General features: G+C 42.9%; 1 protein-coding gene across 1 annotated transcript; it reads right to left on the bottom strand.

Moving 5' to 3' along the window:
• Nucleotides 1–1,024: 1,024 nt before the first annotated feature.
• On the bottom strand, nucleotides 1,025–20,540 carry ranbp2 (RAN binding protein 2). Its single transcript, XM_061088218.1, has 30 exons — nucleotides 20,380–20,540; nucleotides 19,594–19,661; nucleotides 19,380–19,491; nucleotides 18,508–18,660; nucleotides 17,691–17,921; nucleotides 17,409–17,551; nucleotides 16,882–17,077; nucleotides 16,431–16,571; nucleotides 16,093–16,252; nucleotides 15,804–15,985; nucleotides 15,139–15,347; nucleotides 14,474–14,597; nucleotides 13,694–13,855; nucleotides 13,238–13,375; nucleotides 12,713–12,844; nucleotides 12,383–12,595; nucleotides 12,200–12,283; nucleotides 11,835–11,976; nucleotides 11,637–11,731; nucleotides 10,240–11,542; nucleotides 7,051–10,104; nucleotides 5,379–5,555; nucleotides 4,881–4,967; nucleotides 4,595–4,797; nucleotides 3,972–4,254; nucleotides 3,521–3,610; nucleotides 3,274–3,419; nucleotides 2,914–3,187; nucleotides 2,193–2,548; nucleotides 1,025–1,624 (listed from the first exon to the last, which is right to left on the bottom strand). The coding sequence occupies exons 1-30, from the start codon at nucleotides 20,449–20,451 to the stop codon at nucleotides 1,319–1,321; spliced, it is 9,036 nt and encodes a 3,011-aa protein (XP_060944201.1). The 5' UTR covers nucleotides 20,452–20,540; the 3' UTR covers nucleotides 1,025–1,318.
• Nucleotides 20,541–20,735: the final 195 nt, after the last annotated feature.

Genomic DNA, 20,735 nt, shown 5'->3' with positions numbered 1-20,735 from the left:
TCTATACTAAAAACACAGAGTGTTCATTTCTCCGGGAGACAGTGAACGTCCCTCGCATCCCACTCTCTCTCACACACACACACACACACACACACACACACACACACACACACACACACACACACACACACACACACACACACACACACACACACACACACACACACACACACACACACACACACACACACACACACACACACACACACACACACACACACACGGTGTGGAAATAAATTTAAAAAAAATTCAAAGTTAAAAAAGAAAGTTATGTTGAACCAGTCCACTTCCGGGTTAAACCACACCCACTTCCGGGTTAGGCCCCGCCCACCCCGAGTACGGATACGGATAATTTATATGGTTAACAGATACAGATAATGCTGTACTCGCTCATCCCTAGTTGTTACCTTCACCAAACTATAAGAAAATGTATTTGAGCTTTGTACAAAACACGAATGAAAGGAAAAAAGCAGTCTGAACAAGAGCCTTAAAGATTTCAAAAAACTTACCAGGTTTCTTAGTGTGTCCGTTTCAGCAGCGTTGTAACAAACGGTCATCACACTTCAAAGTGACTGTGGACTCATTTGTAAACATTTCAAATAAAACCGTTCACATCAACAACCATGTTACTTGGAGAGTAACTTTATTTGTCTGTCAGTTTTCGATTGTTTGGTACAACAGGCACCGTTTTTATTTTAATTGTGATCTTGAATGATAACGCATCACCTTTGTAAAACCCCACGCCAGATGTGACGTCATCGTCCAGTAGCTTCATGAGACGACTTCAGTTTATAGTGCATGTTGGAAAGTATCAACTCTAGTTTCACCTCTGGGGGCGCCCTAACGTCAAAAGTACTCAGGACAGCATTCATATAGAGGCAATAGCCCGGTTAAAAACTAATGTGTGTGTATTCCAATAAAAGTCTCAAATTATATTTATAGTAAAGACTTAAAATAACAGAGTGGAGCCTATGAAGACAACCAGAATACTCAATTTTTTTTTCATGTACAATTAAACACAAAATAAACAAATTATGGAGTATTTATTGACAGATGATGATAAAGATGCAAGTGCAACACAGAAACAATAAACAAGTCTGCACCCACATAGTACGACACCAAGGTAATAGAAATTATTTTTGTCTAAAGCAAAAATCACTTTTAGTTCAAGGCTACTGGAGTCAGGTGTTGACCAGTCGTCCTGTGCTGAGCGTGGTTTGAGTTTTAGCAGGAGAGAAGGGAACACATTAGGAACACACCGTTTTCCAAAGTCCTGTACGACCTCGACTTAATAACCTGAACTGAACATTAAAAAAAACTACAGCTGTCCACAGTCTGTGATGACCAGCTTCTTTGTGGGCACGCCTCCCTTCGTGCCCAGCTCCGCCATCTGTTGCACCACGTCCATGCCATCCCGCACCCAACCAAAAACCACGTGTTTGAAGTCCAAGTGTTCGGCTTTCTTCAGCGTGATGAAGAACTGGGAGTTGTTGGTGTCGCGCCCACAGTTGGCCATTGACAGGATTCCTGGGCCCGTATGCCGAACGTCGAAGTTTTCATCCTCAAACTTGCTGCCGTAGATGGACTTGCCTCCTGTGCCGTCTCCTTTTGTGAAGTCACCACCCTAAGAGACCAATGGGGTTTTTTGTTATTGATGTACACAAAAGCAGTTTCACAGATTCACACCAAACTTGGTGGAAAGATGCAATAATGGACCCCATTTAATTGGAGTAAATTCAGATCAGGAGGCAGATCCAGGCATTTTCTCAAGGAATAAATTATAGATTAAGGTGTGGAAAAAAAAATATTTAGGTGGTGAGGATCAATGAATGTGTTTGATTTGGTGCAGCTCAATGAAATCAAATAAAAAAAAACGTGCATGATTTTCACAGCACAAGAAATTGAAAAGTAGGAAATGTCTCAAAATCAGCATTATTTCACAGGTATCTACTAATTTTATGCACATTTGCCAGACACAGGTCCGAGGGTTTGGTAATTAGTTAAGAAATTGGCAACCGTGATATCCAGGGCTGTAGGAAGAGTGCGCCTTGGCCGAGGTGTAGGTAACAGATGAATGATTACAATTCTGTTTTAAACAATCTACACTAAGCTGACAGACTCAGTTTGTCAGCTCTTACCACATCATGCTCATCAAGAAATGCAGCTCTGCACAAGTTCACTCATCTCCTCACCTGACACATGAAGTCCGGTATGACTCGGTGGAAGACTGAGTTCCGCAGTCCGAAGCCTTTCTCCCCGGTACAGAGAACCTTGAAGTTCTCTGCCGTCTTGGGCACAATATGGGAGAAGAGCTCTATGGTGATGGTTCCCAGCGTTTGGTCGTTGGCTGACACTTTGAGGAACACCTGCGGGTTACTGTCTCTGGAGTGCTCTTGAATTCTAGACATCTGTGGTGACGAGACAGACGAGTCATCGTCGCCGCTCTGGGCTATTCGGTTCTGACACTCGCAGAAGGTCTTCTTGAACGATTCTGCTATCTCAGCGGTTTTGAACTTGGCCGCCAGCTGCTCGACTTCACCATCGCCATCTGGAAAAATGAGTCTGTCAAGATTACAGCTGAAAATGTATGTTGGCACAAAGGCTAATTTCTGCCTCTAGAAACCTTTTGAAAGATCTGCATCTGTACAATACCTACTGTTTATAATATTCTTGCAAAAGAAATATACAGAGATAAAATGGTAATTTGAATCATATAAAAAAATATATAAAGTCATGCAGCTGAATGTGGGCTTGCTGTGATCCAAGCTGCTCTGAACATGAGAACAGCAGAAAACCCACCAGTGTAGGGTCCCCGCCCCCCGGTGTTGAATCTAGCTAATCTACACCAGACTGAAGTAAAGATTGGTGTCATAAGATAAGTGCAGAAACTGACATAATATCCGCAGCATGTACCTGAGTAGTCGGTAGCGGTCCATATCAGCGAGTTAGCTGAGGCGTTCATAGGTTTGAGCTCCATGGCCTCCGTGATGTTGTGGTTTGCACAAACCCTCAGCACTTGCTCTCGCCGCATCAGGATTCGGTAGAAATGTTTGGACGGGTGGAAGAGGATCTTGAGGTCTCCTACTCCGCGCTCTTTCCACGCACTGAGGTCCCTGTCCCATCGGTACAGCTTGGCACGCTCCTTAAACAGAATTTCCTCGTCCTCCTCTCCAGACTTTGTCTCTACCTGAGAGACAGTTACATCGTGAGCTGTGGTCCTCATTCAGTAAAAAAAATAAAAAGTCAATATTGAAGCTCAGCATTTTAAACTACCTCTGGTAGAGACACTATTGGTTCAAAATGAATGTCCCCAGACTCCTCATCATCAGTGCCCTCCTCTTCTCCAGTCTTCTTTGGTGCGGAGGGCACTGCACACCCAAACACTGACGCTCCAGCATTTGCCCACGAGAAGTTGGAGTCTACAAGAAAGACAAAACATTAAATATGTAGTGAAATATTATCTCGTTGTAGCGATACCTTGGTAGATACATGTTAAAAAGGAGGCAAATCTGAAACCAACCTGTAGATCCAAATGCAAAACCATCTGTCGTTTGGGCCAAGGCCGCAAATGAGAAGCCACTAACATCTTTGAAGCCAAAGCTGGAGAGGTCTGTGGTGGGAGAACAAAGTTAACATTAATCAATCATAATTATCAAAAGTAAAAGTATGCAAAAAAACAGCTACTGTGATCTTTATTCTGAGGTTATTATAAATTAATGAATGTGTAAGTAGCATTTTATCTGTATTTTCTGAAAACTTTTCAGAATAATCCAGATAAGAAACCGGGGGGGGGGACTCATCGACATCTGAGCAGAACAGAACGAAGAGGATTAATTATACTCTAAAAGTCGCTTGTTCTGAACGTGGCATGAGTCAGCGGCTCCTTGTATTTAGTACCCTACACCAAACATGTAAGATTATCAAAAGGTAGTTAGTTATATATGTAGTGAAAAGCAGGAAGTGCTTTGTACCTTGACCAGTTGTAGTAGAAGTGGCAGGAGCTGTCGCCTCAGTGTTGGACTCCGGCTCTGAGCTTTTCTTTCTTGACAGGTCGATGGGACAGCTGCTGCTGCTGATGGTGGTGCTGCTGGGAGTTTGACTACAAGTCTCCACTGGCTGCTCCGGGGTCGGCTCCTGTGGCGTAGACGTGTTGCCTGCAGTGTCTGAGCTGCTGGATGACGGAGCTGGTGTCTCCCCTTCTAGGGAAACTGCAGAGCTGCTGGGGGCTTCTGCTCCTGTATTTAACTGGGCATCCTGGTGCGAGAGACAGGGATAACAAATACAGTCAAGAGGCTTGTAAGAAATAAGATGTGCGAGATTATGTGACCTACATGAGCGTTATTTATATGTCTCACAGTGATAGGTTATTCAGTCATCAATTCATTATTGGATTGGACTAGTTATATACAGTATGTATATATGTATGGATGTATACATATATGTGGATACTCTGTATTAAAAGGAATATAATAATGCTGAAAGAACCTCCCTGGTACTTAGATACTGTCTGCTTATATGCAAATTTGATCTGAAATCGTATTTCTACAAGATTCAGTGCCCTTTCAATTAACTCTGTAAGCACTGCATTACTAACCAGTTCTCGCTGTGCTTTGCGGACTTCTGTCTCAAAGTCCTCCGTCTTGTCGTAGTCAGTATCACTGTCTGTGGTGCTCAGGCCACAGAAGAAATTGGGTGGAAGCAAGAGGCTTTTGGCCTTCTCCTCTTCCTGCGGCGTTGGCTTCTTCTCCCACACCACCTGGCAGTCTGCCTCTGAAGGCGGCTCACTCAAGATAAGGGCTGGAGAGTGGCACCAACAGTTTTAATTATTATGATTTACTGGACATTACAGAACATGGCTGTGACAGGATTAACATACATACCATCACTACACGCTGAAGCCCCTTTCTCACGAGCATCGGGGTAGAGCTTTCCATTCAAGGCTTTTACTGCGGACTCAAAGTCCTCGTCTGAAAATTCAGAAATAAAAGTATTTTTGCATTAATTACACTTTAATGAGGAAGATAAGTTGATTTCACTTTTCCCACTCATACAGACTTGGTCAATGGAACGGACACAGGAGGGGCCATTGTAATTACACTTATTTTCACATTAAAAATTTTTGAGGAAAGTACAATGCTCACAAGTAGAAAAGAAGCAGTTGCTTCAATGAAACAACACAGTGGTAAAAGCACAACAGATGTATGCCAGATATGCTGAAATTTTTGCTTAAACTTGTTATTGTTCAGCTAGTTAGCATTTGTAATGAAATTGTAGCAACTTCAAAACAAATGTAAAAAATAGTGCAATTTATTCCACTACTGACTACAAGTCACCCTTTTATACTCATAATGGATATTTTCAGACTCTTTTGGCCTCACCGTCAGTTTGATCATCGCTGACGTATCCTGGTTTGTTCTGGTAGCAGAAGAAGGTGAGTGGCAGCAGGAGCTCCCTGGCTAAAGCAGCCTGTTCAGCAGTGGGTTCCCTGACATACACGATCTCCACTTCTGAGTCCTCATCTGACCCTGCACCACCTTCCTCTGCCTGTGAGGGCCCTATAACACAGATACGATAGAGGTAGAACAAGACAGTCAGGCTGGGAAGGTACTGTTCAGAAGATCAGCAGAAATGAATCCACTTCCACTTATTTGCCTTTAGAACCACAGGTGTTAGTTCACACACACAAATACATCATGCTCAGCAAAACGTAATAACATGCATCTGATTTACACATGTGACAACCTGTATTAAGAACAGATTATGTAAGCACGTCTCCATTTTCATTTGACTTTACTCACAGAGACAGGGAATTACATTTCACACTGTTGCTACACATCCTGCACTAAAAATGGAGTGAGTGATGTTTGCACAGTGCATTCCTCTGTGAGGGAACACTCTGTGTGGAATCCTCTCAGCTCACCTTTCAATAGACATCAAGTGAAACGGATGTGTGTGCAGTTGGGATTCAAAACTCTAGTCTGTTCTGTCTAACATTTATTCAACTGGTCAATTATAACCAATTTTAGAATAATGAAAAAGCTTAACACCGCTATGGACTGAAGTCCAGTATGAGATCTGTGATCATCCTTCAGATGAGAAAAGGTTGAACTAAACACATTTGGTTTTGAGTAGGTGGAATAAATTCAGCAAAGACTAACCATATGAAATGATCAGACATGATGATACTGAATTATCATTCACCAAAGTAAAGAATACAAAATAAACCAATTTCTATAAAATGACATTACTGCATGTCATTTCTCTCCATAATCTGCGGTACGAGACACATGCTAAGGTATTATTATAGATTATTAAAATCCGGTGTTCAGTAAAAACTGCACCTCCACACACTGGACATGCAACACATGAGCCTTTCTGTTTTTTCCACTCCGTGCATCTAGGTTATTTTGTTTCGGTAGTAAGGGCCAGCCAGGTGACAGCTGCGGTGTTAACACACACTACAGTGATTAGAGTACCTGGGGGCTCAAATTCGGCGGTTGATGGGCTGGTCCAAAAAGCCATTGGGTTATCTTTGAAAAGCCTAAAATCCAGCCCTAAGGGATGATGGGTTGTTGGGCGAAGAGAAACTAATCGTGAGCTTGGTATCATAATCATAAAACCAGCCAAAAGTGTTCAAATGAAAATGTGATATACCAAGAGCGTGTGTTGACTAAATACAAAAATGTTTTTTTTACTACACTACAAAAATATTACGGTCGAGTGAAACATATTTAGCTAAATCTATTGTTGATTATTAAGTATATCATTTTAAGATGGAGGTACATTCAGTAAAATTAAAATAACAGCATAAAAAGTGGCTACATGTAGAAATGGGAAATCAGATATAATTACAATTTCTGTCCTAGTAAAAACTGAGTGGGGGCTCGGCTGAGTCAATCACAAAGATGATGGAGCAATGAGATGAAGATGGAACAAGACAATGAAGTAAAATAAAATGATCAACAACAGACCTGAACCGGTTCAAAAACTGAAAATCAGACAAATATTTAACACGAATTTAGAGCGTTTTTTTGTTTTGCTTGTTTTTACCTTTCTCTGGGACTTTGAATGCAGGTGATGCAGGTGAAGGATGTCCAGCATCTTTGGCTTTCAAACCGGATGCAGAGTCCTCACCCTCAGAGGGAGATCTCGGGGAGCCAAAAATCTTCTGAAGGCTACCAGTGCCAAAAACAAACTTAGGAGGAGACACCACCGTCTTCGAGGAGTAGTCTGGACCCGGAGAAATGGGTGAACATGGCTCAATGTCGGGGAAAAGCTCTGTACGTTCTTTTGTGGTCTCCTCTAGAACAGCGATGGCTGCCTTCCCACATACAGCTGTTGCAGTCTTTGCAGATCCTGCGGATGCAGTGTCTGGAGATGTGGGAACTACAGAAGTCACTGGAGTCATAATTTCCTTGGTTTCTTGAGCGACCTTGGCATCTTCAAAGACCTCTTTGAATGCGTTTGCAGAATCCTGCAGCTTGAACCTCACAGCCAGCTGCTCAATAGTACCCTCTCCTTCTTCAGCAAAGTCCATGGCACTCCACACCCAGGCCTTCTCAGAGCCTTTCATAGGCTCCAGCTTCATGGCTGCTGATATCCAGTGGTTGGCACATATCTTAAGTACCTGGTCTCTCCTCATTATCAACCTCACTTGTTTGGTGGTCAAATTCTGCAAGATCTTGAGGTCCCCGATTCCCCTCTCCTTCCACTGACCCAGCTCCTTATCGTAGCGATACAGTTTGGCCCTGTGACAGAAGACCACCTGCTCATTTTCCTCTCCTGTTGAAATATCCACCAGATCAGGCAAGGGGACTACAGGCTCAAAGTGCTGGCCATCCCTCTCCTCATCCTGGGTTACATCCTGCTCATCGTCAGTACCCTCTGACGTTCTGCTCTGGTTAGGTTTAGCAGGAGACTTGGACGGGCTGATGCCAGGTTGGAAGCTGAAGTTGAACCCACTAGTGGATTCTCCGAAGCGGAACAGGTTCTTTCTCAAGGGGCTACTTGTGATGGGGGAGGCATAGACTGAGTCCGCAGTATCATCTAAAGCATCTTCTCGTAGGTCGTAGTTATCCCACTCCAAGGTGGGACCAGTGGTTTCACCGTGACCCTTGATTACAAGGTTTGAAACATTGCTGGATGTTATATCTCCCTGTTTGTCATCATCTTTGATCTTGGTTTTCTCATCTGTCAAAAAGAATTTCAGGTCTTTCAAACCAGTCTTCATTTCCTCTGCTTTCTGAATGAGATGTGCAGTCCTGCCTGTGTCAACCAGCTTGTGGGGGGTTTGCAAGGGGATGTCCAAAAGGAGCCTCTGACACTCATCAAACTTCACTTTAAACTCCTCAGCCAGCTCTGTGGTTTTAAACTTTGCAGCTAACTGTTCAAGTTTAGCATCTCCCTCAGCAAAGTCATTGGCCAGCCACATCCATGCTTTATCTGACCCTGCCAAGGGCTTAAGATTCATGGTGGTGGTGATCCAGTGGTTGGCGCACACCTTCAGAACCTGCTCTCTTCTCATGAGTACCCTGAGTCTGCCATTTGAGGTGTTTTTCAAAAATTTGAGTATGCCTACACCACGCTCCTTCCATTGACTGGTGTCAAATCGGAACAGTTTGACACGCTGAGAGTAAAGAACCAGTTCATCCTCCTCCCCTGTCACCAGATCCACCTTATCAGGCATCTGAACCACTGGTTCAAACTGAATATCGTCATTTTCCTCTGTTTTATACATGTCATCATCCTCCAGTTCATTAGAGGCAACCGTCTTAGTAGGGGTTGCCTGTAACGATGAAAACATCTGCTCACCGGCCCCAGTGAAACCTTTAAAATCTGGGTCTTTCTCGCTAAACTGGATTTCTGAGGACTGTGCCAGGTCAGCAAAACTGAATGTATTAGGTTTTCCGGTAAATAATGGATTTTGGTCTTGTTCCGTTTGGTCCTCTGAAGGTGTAGACACATCTTGTTTCTCATTGTGTTTGTCGGCTATGCTTTTAAGAAAGCTGGAGGCTGACCCAGATGGAGGTGTTGGCTCATCAGTTGAGGCAGTATCCTGAATGCCAAACTTGAAGCCACCACCTGCATTAGGAACTGAGAAAGAGAAGCCTGCAGCACTTGTGCTACTAGATCCAGACTGTGGAGTTTCAAACTTGAAAGAATCTGCAGAGCTTTTATCTTTTTTGTGGCCAAACTGGAAAGAGCTGCCAGCTCCAAACGGCAGTTTGAATCCAGTTGCAGGTGGCTGACTTGATGAACTCTTGGATCCAAAGGCAAAGCTGAAGCTGGAGGCTGTGGGAGCAGCACTGCTTGTGCTTTTAGCGTTGGGGTTTGGTGTCTGACAAGCCACACACTTATTGTCAGAGCCTTTGTTTCTCACTAGACAACCGTCGCAGTCCCATTCGTCATCCTTCCTGGCAAACATGGCTTCTAAAGAGGGATTTTTATTTGGGGCCTTGCAGGAATCACATTCAGTAGTTGATGCATCATTTCTGACCAGGCAGGCGTCACAGTCCCACTGTTCATCCTTCTTTCCAAAAACAGATCCGAAACCTGACACCGCTGGCAGAATTGATGATAGTGAAGGCCCCCCTGTGGATTTAGCAGCAGGATTTGGGCTACTACAAGCAACACATTTGTTAGCAGAGGCATCATTTCTTACTTCGCATATGTCACAATCCCACTGCCCAGTCTTCTTCCCAAACTTGGCACCAAACCCAGAGTCCACATGACATGTAGAGGGCTCCACTTCAGGTGCATCCGCAGTTGGTGTGGTTTGTGCTGCTGCTGTTGATTTAGCCAAGGCTACAAAGCCAGAACCAAACGCGCTTGTTACTGTGTCAGCGGGTTTTAAGGAACTGGTCCCAAAGGTAAATGAAGAGGGTATAGATGCTCCAAAAGCACCAAATCCAGTAAATGGAGAGCTAGCACTACTGGGTTTTGATGAATCTGTGCCAAATTTGAAACTAAATGGACTTGGTTTGGCGTCACCACCAGCCTGCATGTCTGGTTTTGATGAAGAATTGGGATTGGCAGTTTGACATGCAGCACACCGAACGTCTGTGGGTTTATTTCTTACATAGCATGCATTGCATTCCCATTCATCTTGTTTAGGGGCAAATTGGGCTGCAAATTGCGTGTCTGGTTTTGATGAAGAATTGGGATTGGCAGTTTGACATGCAGCACACCGAACGTCTGTGGGTTTATTTCTTACATAGCATGCATTGCATTCCCATTCACCTTGTTTAGGGGCAAATTGGGCTGCGAGTGATGGAGAATCTTTGATGCTCTCCTCTTTCTCAATCACTTGACTGTGCTCTTCTGGTGATTCAAGGACAATTTTCTGGGCTTCCTCAAACTTGGCTTTGAAAAGTGATGCTTCATCTGCTGTTTTAAAGCGGATGGCCAGCTGCTCTGGCTTAGGTTCTTCATCTGCATAATCAATGGCATTCCAGACCCAGGATTTGTCAGAGCCTGCATTGGGTTTTAGTAGCATATCAGCATTGATGTAGTGATTGGCACAGATCTTGAGGACCTGTTCCCTTCTCATTAAGAGGCGGACTTTCCCCTTAGTGCTGTGTTTTAGGATTTTAACATTTCCAATACCTCGCTCCTTCCACTCTTTTGTATCTGTGTCAAATCGATACAGCTTTGCCCTGTTGCAAAACATCTCCTCCTCCTCTTCCTCACCCGTTTTCACATCTACTTTATCAGGAAGAGGTACAATGGGTTCAAAATGAGGGCCATCCTCATCCTCCTCAACATGACTGCTCTCATTGTCACTCTCTGCTGCTTTTTCTGCTTCTGGTGTGTAACTAGATAACCCAAACACTGGCTTGGCGGTGTCAGAATCCCCAAATTTAAACGGCTGGTCCCCTTTTCCAAACAGACTTCCAGTGTTGCTACTCTCTGCAGAATCGACAAAGGAAAAGCTAGTCGAACCTTTGGTGCCGAAGGTGAAAATGCCTGTTTGGCTAGTAGGCTGCTCCTGAGTGGGAAGCTTTTCTGGAACAGCATCTGTTTTAGTGGGAATGTCAGATGTAAGAAGATCAAGCAGACTTTCACTGTGCTTAGCCTGAGAAGCAGAGAAGGTGAAATCTCCATCATTGGATTTAAAGTTGGAGTTGAATTTGAACGAAGATGAAGGTGTTGACTGGGCAACGGCCCCTGCTCCAAAACTAGGCACTTTGGGGACTTCCCCAGGCGCCTGTTGACTGAAGGACAGCTTCCCAAAGTCCATAGGCTTCCCCTCTATGGTCTTTGGTGGCTGAACAGGGACTACAGATGGTTTGGTGAAGTAGCCAGGTTCAGGTAGAGGAGGGTTAGTGGTTTGTTGGGTTACACTTTGGCCATAGTATTCTTCACTGTATGGGGAAAGAAGGCTTGTGGCTGGCGATTCAAATCGCAGAGGGGCGCCAAAGACTTGTTCTTGAGGAGGGTAAATGCCGGGTGTGGCTGTTTGCAATGGAGGTGTGTGAGTGGGCGGCTGGTAACCATACATATGCTGCTGAGGTGGCATACGGTTCATACCGTACACTGGGCCCTATGTAAAGATGAGAGAGAATAGAAATCGAATGTCACTCAATAAACTTTCAGCAAGTGTCTTAATGTAAATCAATGTTAGATGATGAGGATACCTTGGTGGGGGTTACATTTGCTGCTGTGCGAAGGGGGTACTGAGAGTTAAAAGCTGGAGACTGGTTGTAGTAAGCAGAGGGGGTTGTGGTGGTAACTTGAAAAAGAAACATTACATAGATGTTTAATTTACAAAATCTTAAATACAGTAATTGCAAAGAAAATATGTAACATGCTATCTTTTCATGTAGTGTTCTTACCTGTTAGGGGGGCACCATGGTACGACTGAACTGGGGTAAAAGAATCCTGTACGCCCTCAGCCCCATAGCTATCCCCATACATCTTATGATGAGGAGAGCCTGCATTCCCTGAAGAGTTGTGCCTTAGATCATGAACTTCATTCTGCAAAACAAGCAGCTTAATGAGAAGTGGCTTAACTCAAATACAGACATAAAAAACAAATAACCCCCACTTAAAGTAACACAGAATAGTGATAACGGACCAATCTATGCGAATATCACTCATCACCACTCCACTGCTTTGATTAAAAAAATGTAAGCAATGTATGAATCTGTGTGCTTGCGTGGAATAATTTTTTTTTTTTTTTTATATGTTGAATCCAGACCTTGAGGGCTTCAACTTGCTGACACAGCATCTGAAGGAGACTTTTCTGGTCCTCCACCCAATGAGGTTGCATCTTGGGAGAAATCTGAATAACAAGGGAAAGAAATTATAAAATGCATTTTCAATCCAAACTGATTTAAAAATATAATAGACATGAAGAGTATTACCAGTAACCTGAACCTACCAGTCTTTTGGAAGGAGAGACTATGCTTTTGTTTGGAGAAGGACTGGAAAACTTAATGTGGGATATTGTGGCACTGGTTTCTATGGGATGAGCAGGACTAGAGTGCACTGGTCCTCTTTGAACCTCCTCTTCATCTATGGTCTCTCCACTCTCCCCCAGCTGTTGGTTCACATCATTCAGGAGGTCCACAATTTCCTCCATGGACACAGGCAGCTGGAACATAAAATACAGGCAATGGAGTTCACATTTACGAGGAAAAGCAAGATGATACCCTGTGCCCACCATATTGACTCAATTAGTAAACAATGTGTCGTGGTTCAAAAGAGTTACCTTCTCAATGTCGTCGGCGTTGGCATTGTAGATCTTAGACAGATAGGTCCTGAACTTTCTCAGGAAAGTGATGCACCTGTCTTGGGTCTCCTCAACCCCATTACTGGCCTCCTCTGAGAGCCGCTGGTAAATCTGCAAAGGAAAAGCATATCACAGTGACATGCACAAGAAAAGGTGTCAGAAGCATTAACTATTAAATTAAAGGTCTAACAATCAGGTGCGATATTTAAGGGCTGATCCTTGTAAAATGTCTGGAATCGGTATGTTGCCGTTTGATTAAGATCCTGGTAGTGTGTTGGCACCAATATACTGAGGGACACAGGGACCAACAAAATATGGCCACAAGTTTGAGACTTTCCAAAATGGGAAAATGCACTGTTAGTCTGTCAAATCAAGACTGGTCTTAATAATAAGATCTATATTCATGACTGGGGCAGCAATATTCATCTTTTATGAGGCCCATTTGAGCTAATAGCTGTCATGAATTAGAGCTGATTGAATAAATCTGGAAAAAAGCAGACTTACCTGAGCCAAATGCCAGAAGGATGACATGTTATTGATGGTTTCCAAGGTAGCGATGGCCTCCTCCGTCCTCCCCTCAATCTCAAGAAGAGCTGCGTACGCTATCTTGAATTCCTCTTCATAACCCTTCACAGAAGAAATCTGAGATGGGAGAAAGACATGCACACATAAATACTGGAAGCCAACAAGATAAGACACCAGTGGGAATCAAACCCCAATCCTTTAAGACTAGTAACAAGCTCTACAGTTTAACCAATATTGACTTGGTCATTAAAAACAATCATAAAAATAAATCAATTATTAAGTTAAAGCCCTCATATTCATTGCTCATAAAAACACAAAAGCGAGACATTAACTGAACATCTTCAGACTCAAGACAAGTGTCTCAGAATTAGAGAGGACCCAAGGTGCAGTCACTCATTCCAACCACTATAATAAAGTTTGAGAAAAAGTTTTAACCTGAATATCTTTGGAGGGAAAGTGCATGAAGAGGGGTTGAAGGGGTTCAGGTATGCCACGTCTGTTTTTGATCTTTTCCAACAGTGGGAGGGCGACTTTCCAGTAGTGCACACTCCGACCAATGTACTCCTTTTGGTCATAGTACGAGTTCACTCCATCACCCTGGGTTATTAAACATACATAAACAGCTTGATGTCAAAGACAGAAGGTAAAACAGTCATATTAGCCTAATGCAGTGATGACAATATTAGCACGGAAATAAAAATAATACAGTTTTCATGGAATAATTTTCTTCTGTTACAAATTTTACACAATTCAAATAGTTACACAGTGAGAGAAGCAGAAACACATGGTTTACTTGATATTTTTAAGTCTGCAGTTGTAGAATGAGTGACAAGGAGCAGGTGTAAAGCATGCGGGTCTCTGGTTAGTTTCTGGCAAGGTTCTGCATATCTGAGTGGTATTTTTCTGTCTGTGCTAAATGTCTGACACCTATATATCTAGTGCATGTATATTACTGCAGTCCAGTAGCAACCACACAGTATAAAAACAAGGATTTCAGATACAGTAAGCTGTTGCTATGTGGTTTAGAATGAATGACTATAACAAACTTTAAAATCTATTTAAAGCACAAATACAAAATATTTTTAATCTGTCAAGGAAACTCCACCTAAAGTCCTAACCAAAAGAGTGACAAACACTTCATCTACTTGCTAGACATTACTGTTGTCAGGCTTGCCACTCACTGAGCTTGTGTTAACTGTTTGTGTGTGTCAGTACCGTCTGGCTGAGACACTGTGCCCAGTGGATGGCGAGGGCTGGTTGAAGCCCATGTTTCTCTCCGGCTCTCAGAGAGCTCAGTCCATGTTGCACAATCATTCGCTGCTTGCCAGACATTCCGGTGCTGCAAGATCAATTTTCAAAATCATCAAAAATACTGAATATTCTTAGTACTCACGTCTTACAAAAAATTTAGTAGTATCCTTGGGGAAAAATGTCATATTTGTGATCATACGTACTGTCTCATGATTTTTTTAGACACCAACACAGAGGCTCAATGTAAATGGTATCCCTTTGTCCACAAGTTTGCCTTTGCTTGCTATGATTTTCGATAGATGTCCCACCAGTAAATGATCAAGGTCTTTATGAGACAGCCTACCAAGTTGAGATTTAATATTGAAATATTACAACTTGGCACCTCCACTCGTTTAAATTTTGCAGGATTGGCAATGTTCAAATTATGAGACAAAAAAATTAAGCTTTGAAAGCCAACAAAATACATGTGTTTGTATGATGCAATGAGTGCAACATATAGGGTCTTTAGAGCAACATTTCCTTTAAGGTAAACAAAGGTTACCAATGATATATTTATGCTTTATGTGGGGATAACTTTTTCTATTTTTGACAGAAGCTTGATTTAACCATCTTTAGGTTTTCAGACTCACGATGCCTGTTTATGAATAAGGCTGTTGAGGGCGTCCCACCACTCCCTCTGTCTGTCAGTGGTCAGAAGGCGAAGGAGAGGAAGTGGGAGGCAGCGAGGCTCATAGAGCTGCTGTTGTTGCTGCTGCTGCTGCTGGTTCATTGAACTGCTGATTTTCGCTGTTTCCTGGAGTTGACAGTGGCTACAGAACACCACACCATATAAAAACACCTGGAGGAAATGTATAAAAGAGATATTTTAACATTTTGAAAGTGCACGTAGAACCACATTTTCTGAACATTCTTATGGTGACAATTTTTTTTTTTAAATCACACCTTTTATCTAATGGCATTATTTTTTTTAGTATACAAGGAAAGCAGGCTTATTGTTTACAACTAAAATTGCATTTTGCTTTTGCTGGTGAATAATATTCGTCTTGCAACAGCTACACAAGCTTTCCAGGCCACCTTGCAGTCTGAACTGCAAACATGTTTTTTTGTTAAGAATCATATTCATTCAACACTTAATGATCCTGGGACAACAAAATCATTTGCAATAAAAATTCAGACTTTTTTTAAGCTAGTGTAAATGCGGATTAATGCAAGATCGGATTTTCTTGGATGTCCTGAACATTAACAGAGGTTAATGATAAACTATTTGTAGACTTGATAGCATGGTTCCCCCTACCTCCAGGTCCAGAAGGCAGATGGACTCTGGTGCATTTGTGTCTAGTTTGGATGTTTCCAGGGTTAACCTCGGAAAGAGCAGCGCTAGCCAATCTCTCAGTGCTGGTCTTTGGGCCAGAAGAGTCCACTGTAGCCCCAACCAGCTCAGATGTTGCAGGTCACCACCATGTAGAAGGATGGACCCTAGAAAAGAGGCAACAGAGTTATTAAAATGTAGGAGTACACAAATATTTATCAACAACTAATATAAAGTCGACCCGATTTACTCAGTCAAGTAATAAGTTTTGTACCAGTGTCCCATAAGGCCAGTTGAGAGAGCTCTGGACCCGTGGTGTTGATGGAACGAATGTCATCATTGGCAATAAATGAAGATGAAGCGGAGGCCTGGGGTCCAAATAGCAATTCGAACAGCGCATCCTGACCACTGCGGTTTCCAAATACCTCAACCACCTACACAGAGACAACATTAAATGATTATTATTATTATGTCTCTTCTAAAGATATAAACAAGGATATCTGTGTGAAATGAGGAATATGATGCAGAAATTATTAATGTTGGTTTGGTTTTTATTATTTATGACTGTAAACACAGAGTTCAACGTGTCAGATAATATTTAACCATACTGACCTCTCTTATTAAGATGGTTAAATCAGTGCTCAGATTGAGCAACATGTGTCCAGCCTGACTCTGTCGATCGTTTGCCAGCAGCTCCAGAAGCGGTGGGGCTGACTGGTCTCTTTTGGTAACTTTAGGCTTTGGTCTGGAGACCTGGTAGGATGAAAAACAAAAAAATGACTATTTTCAAAGGTTCTTGGCTGTGGCTGCCAAACAAAGTCTGCAAATGGAAACAAAGAACATTTAAGAACGAAGCCTGCATAAATTATCCTATTAAAAGGCAGCTGTTTAAAGGTGAATGCATTGCTAGGGTGAACCAATATACGAGTTAAATTATTAAATTAACACAAATTCATGAGCTGAAAATAACCAGCAAAATACTACAGGTAACATATTTCTGTTTAACCATCCTTCAGATTTATTAACACGTTAACTATATTTGCTTCATCTGGCACATCAGTACCTGGTATGCTAGGAGGTAGCACAGTGCAGCCATGTCAATGACAACCCTCCAGGTCTGCTGGCGGTCTTGGGCCAGCTTCACCAGCAGTGTTGCAGCATGAAGGTAGAGGTGACCTCTCATCTCCACAAACACCTCACAAAGATCATCTGCATGGCAGCCCGCAATGCTGCTCAGTGACTGCATAGCCTGATCAAAACTGCACACAGACAGGTTTATTTTACGGCACAAAGTGTCCTGCTGTTATGTTGATTCGACATATGATGTAAATATGACAAATCTAAAACCAAGTTATAGTATGCTTTGCAAAATAATTTTCACATACCAGTGATGAGATTAATGAGTCAATCTGCAAACTTGGTATGATAAAGCTGCCAGCAACTGAGGCTAACAAATCAAATCTAAAACACTTTCCGTCACATTTGTGGTGAAATGTCTAGTGTAATGTTTTTATAACCAGTGTAAAACATTCCTCACTGTGGCATCCTTTCAGTGTGTGTACAACGCCGCAAGACCTCAACATGACCTACCTCTTGAGTGTGTCACAGCTGGGCTGCACACTGCTCTCAGACAGTGTGATTTTCAGCAGGTTACAGTGTGCCAATAGCAGCTCCCTCTGGCACTGCCGAAACAACTTTTCATTACTGGCAACATTGGGCTGAGACAAATATTCCTGAAAAAAAACAAGAAAAAAAAAACAATTTTAAACAATATTTTGGTTATGAACGAAGCTTTGAAAAAGCCACCTATGCCTTCCTACCATAGCAAATATACGGTAACTACTGAACTTCTATAACTGACGCCATGCTCACCTGCAGAGTGTGCACCACCACTCTGTACCAGTCCAGACTGTGGCTTAGCAAGCCCCTTGTCTCAGCAGCGAGGCAATGCTTGATGGCTTCATCCAGTCGACCATCCTGACAGAAGAGCTGAACCAGCTTCACGTTCACATGTGCATCAGCCGGCCTCGCTGCCAGCTCAGCCTGGAGGAGGTCAAACAGCCGGTTCCAACCCTGCTGACCCTGACGACTCAGGAGGCGCTCCTGCATAAAGTGGCACAAATAAACCAAAAATGATCAGCATGACATTCCCTCCACCGTTGCTAAATAGAAGCCTCCTTGTTTTCTATTACCTATGGCTGCCTGCATGTTTTCTTTGCCCCGCCACAGTTTTATGAAGATTTTTTTTTTAATTTTCTAATTTGAACATAAAAGACCTTTAGCCTTGTGTTTTTCTAACTTGTAGCACTGTGTGCAGCACACTTTACATCACTGTGAGTGTGTGTGTGTGTGTGTCAGTAACCGTGTCTGGGCCTCTTTCCCTCTCTCTCTCTCTCACAAACACATTGATCCGTCCGGCAAACATAACTTGCTATAACATCAATATTGAGGGAGTATACAGAACTTTGTCATTCCCATGCGCAAGAGAGGGTACCACGTGGGTTAACAATAATGAAAGCCCTGTTCATAGAAAGTTACCAAATTTAAGACAATGATGACAGTGAGGTGCACAAAAGGCTGTGATCTAGGCACAACTTAAAGAGTGATATTAGTCGAGTTGATGAGATTGGTGACAGATGCAGTGTCAATCAGAGCTCTTGCTAGAGATTCAGAAGAAAAGAAGCCTCACCCTCAGGTTGAAGACAGCAGGGTTTCCTGGCAGCAGCTTGGCAGCTTTGTCCACCCAGAATTCTGCTTTGCCATCAAATTCCTCCTTACTGACCAGTAACTCAGCCACCTTCAACACCAGGTCCCCCTGGGCAGGGTTCAAGTCCACCGACCGCTACAGACATACAGAGGAGAAAGCATCTTAAGGTCAGTTTTTAATAATGCTTGCAGACATGTGATAGATCCAAAGACCATGACACTTCCAAAACATGGAGGAGGCTGGCTGGAGAGACCAGTAGGAAAGAGGAACAACTTATTGAATATATACAGTCGGGAGTCCAAGGCATGAGAATTGCATCCACTTTGCATCCTGTAAAACAGGTTCTCCCAACAAATAACCTTTTGCTTTCAGTTAGTCAAAAACAAAACTCATTAGTAGGGTCATTAACCACCTGCTTCATCCAAGGTCATTTCTCTCATTGTTAGTCGGTTATAATGTCTTTTTCTTATTGACTCTTTGACAGTGAGCTGTTGATCCTTTTGCAGAAGTTTCTTAATAAATATACAAACACAATTACATTGTTCGCTCTATATTTTCAGATTTCCATCACAACTCTGAGGCAATTTCAGGATAAATTACACTGACTTGACTTTAACGTCAGGTTATCTTTTGATTGTATTTACTTGTGGAATCATCATCATATGCTCTGCCAAATGCTTTAACTCCAACAACAAACCTTGGAATGAATTAAGTTCAAAAGGCAGGGTACGTGGTAGACTCATTATTCTCATCTTAAAACAACATTCGCTACAGATGTCACAACATGCAATGCATTCTTTCAGGAGGAGGTAGGACTTTTCTCTGCCTTTTTTTCTCAGTGACGCTTCTCCTACCTTGTAACATCCTACGGCCTTGCCAATGTCTCCCTCTCTCTCGTAAAGCTGTCCAAGGTATCTGTGTGCTTTAGGATCCCTCTGCTGGACTTTGAGATATTCTGAAACATGTCTAGAAAGGGATGAAACAAGCAAGATATGTCAATGTAACAGAAACCTCTCGAGAAACTTCAAACACATCCAGTAAACACCAGGGAGACGAGCAAGCGCTTACCTTTTAGCCAGCTCATACTCCTTTGCCTCAGAGTACAATTTGGCAAATAAAAAACCCTTGATTGGCTTCTGTGGAAAGACAATATTGAAGAAGAATGTGAGGGAAGCAACAACAGTTACAGCAATAATGAATCAGTGTTTTCTTACTTAACTATTTAGAAACTATGAATATAAATACGATCATAAATGCAAGCTCTTTAAACAAGATATCTACAAGTTGTCCATCAGACTCGAGCTAGTGTTGCTGACTTTTGAATACCTTATTTGAATACTGTAAGAGTAATTTTTTCTTTGAAGGTGTGTTTGTGGTGACAGGGAATGTAATAGATTACCTTCGCATAGATGCTAACAAGTACGCAACTGAGTTTTAAACAGTCAACTTATATAACTCACAAATACCGAAGTTAGCTAAGTTCATGCAGGTTAAAAGTGGAACAGGGGCTTCGTTGTTCTGGACGTGAACAACTAGCTAAGGAAGCTGTTGGTTACACATGTCTGTAGCTAGCTGGCTGTGTGACGGTTAGAAGGGCTAATCGGCTAGCATGGCTAATGATGGTGGTATTAGCCATGCCGCCCATTTCTAAAGGAGACGAGGCGACCAGGCGCTAGCATACCGGTTAGCCCCACATCCGTACTGCTAGCCGCGGGACAAGCTAACGAAGCTAGCACCGAACACAATACAGTTTCAACACGTATTAGCATTATTTACATGAAGCTAGCGTTGATTTGAGCGGGGGTTCAGCCTGACACATGCTGGCTCCCGCTAGCCGCCGCCGGCTCGACTTACCTCTTTGAGGGAGGGCGAGGAGCTCAGCGCGGAGGACACGTAGCGGTCCACTTCAGCCTTGCTCCGCCGCATGGCTCCACAACCCGGCCGCTGCTGCTGCTGCTACAGCCGAGCACTAATGTCCGAGTTACACCAGCGAGTCCGTCAAAGTTTTAAATGTAGCCTCGATCTCCTAGTCTTCTTCTTCCCGGCAGGTTTAGCGCTCTGCTGCCTCCAGCGGTGGGGAATTGTCACTGCAGATTATGCCAGATTTGCAATATAAGCGATGCGATCTCCTTCTGACACTTCCTCACGTGGCTCGTCACCTTCATAGTTACGATTCCTTTCAACTCCTTGGCCAATGAGAGCTGAGCTTT

The sequence above is a fragment of the Limanda limanda genome, chromosome 16 (genome assembly GCF_963576545.1).
Source record: "Limanda limanda chromosome 16, fLimLim1.1, whole genome shotgun sequence".
Taxonomy (NCBI): Eukaryota; Metazoa; Chordata; class Actinopteri; order Pleuronectiformes; family Pleuronectidae; genus Limanda; species Limanda limanda.
Note: the sequence above shows the minus strand (reverse complement) of the source record. Positions and strands in the feature narration are given on the sequence as shown.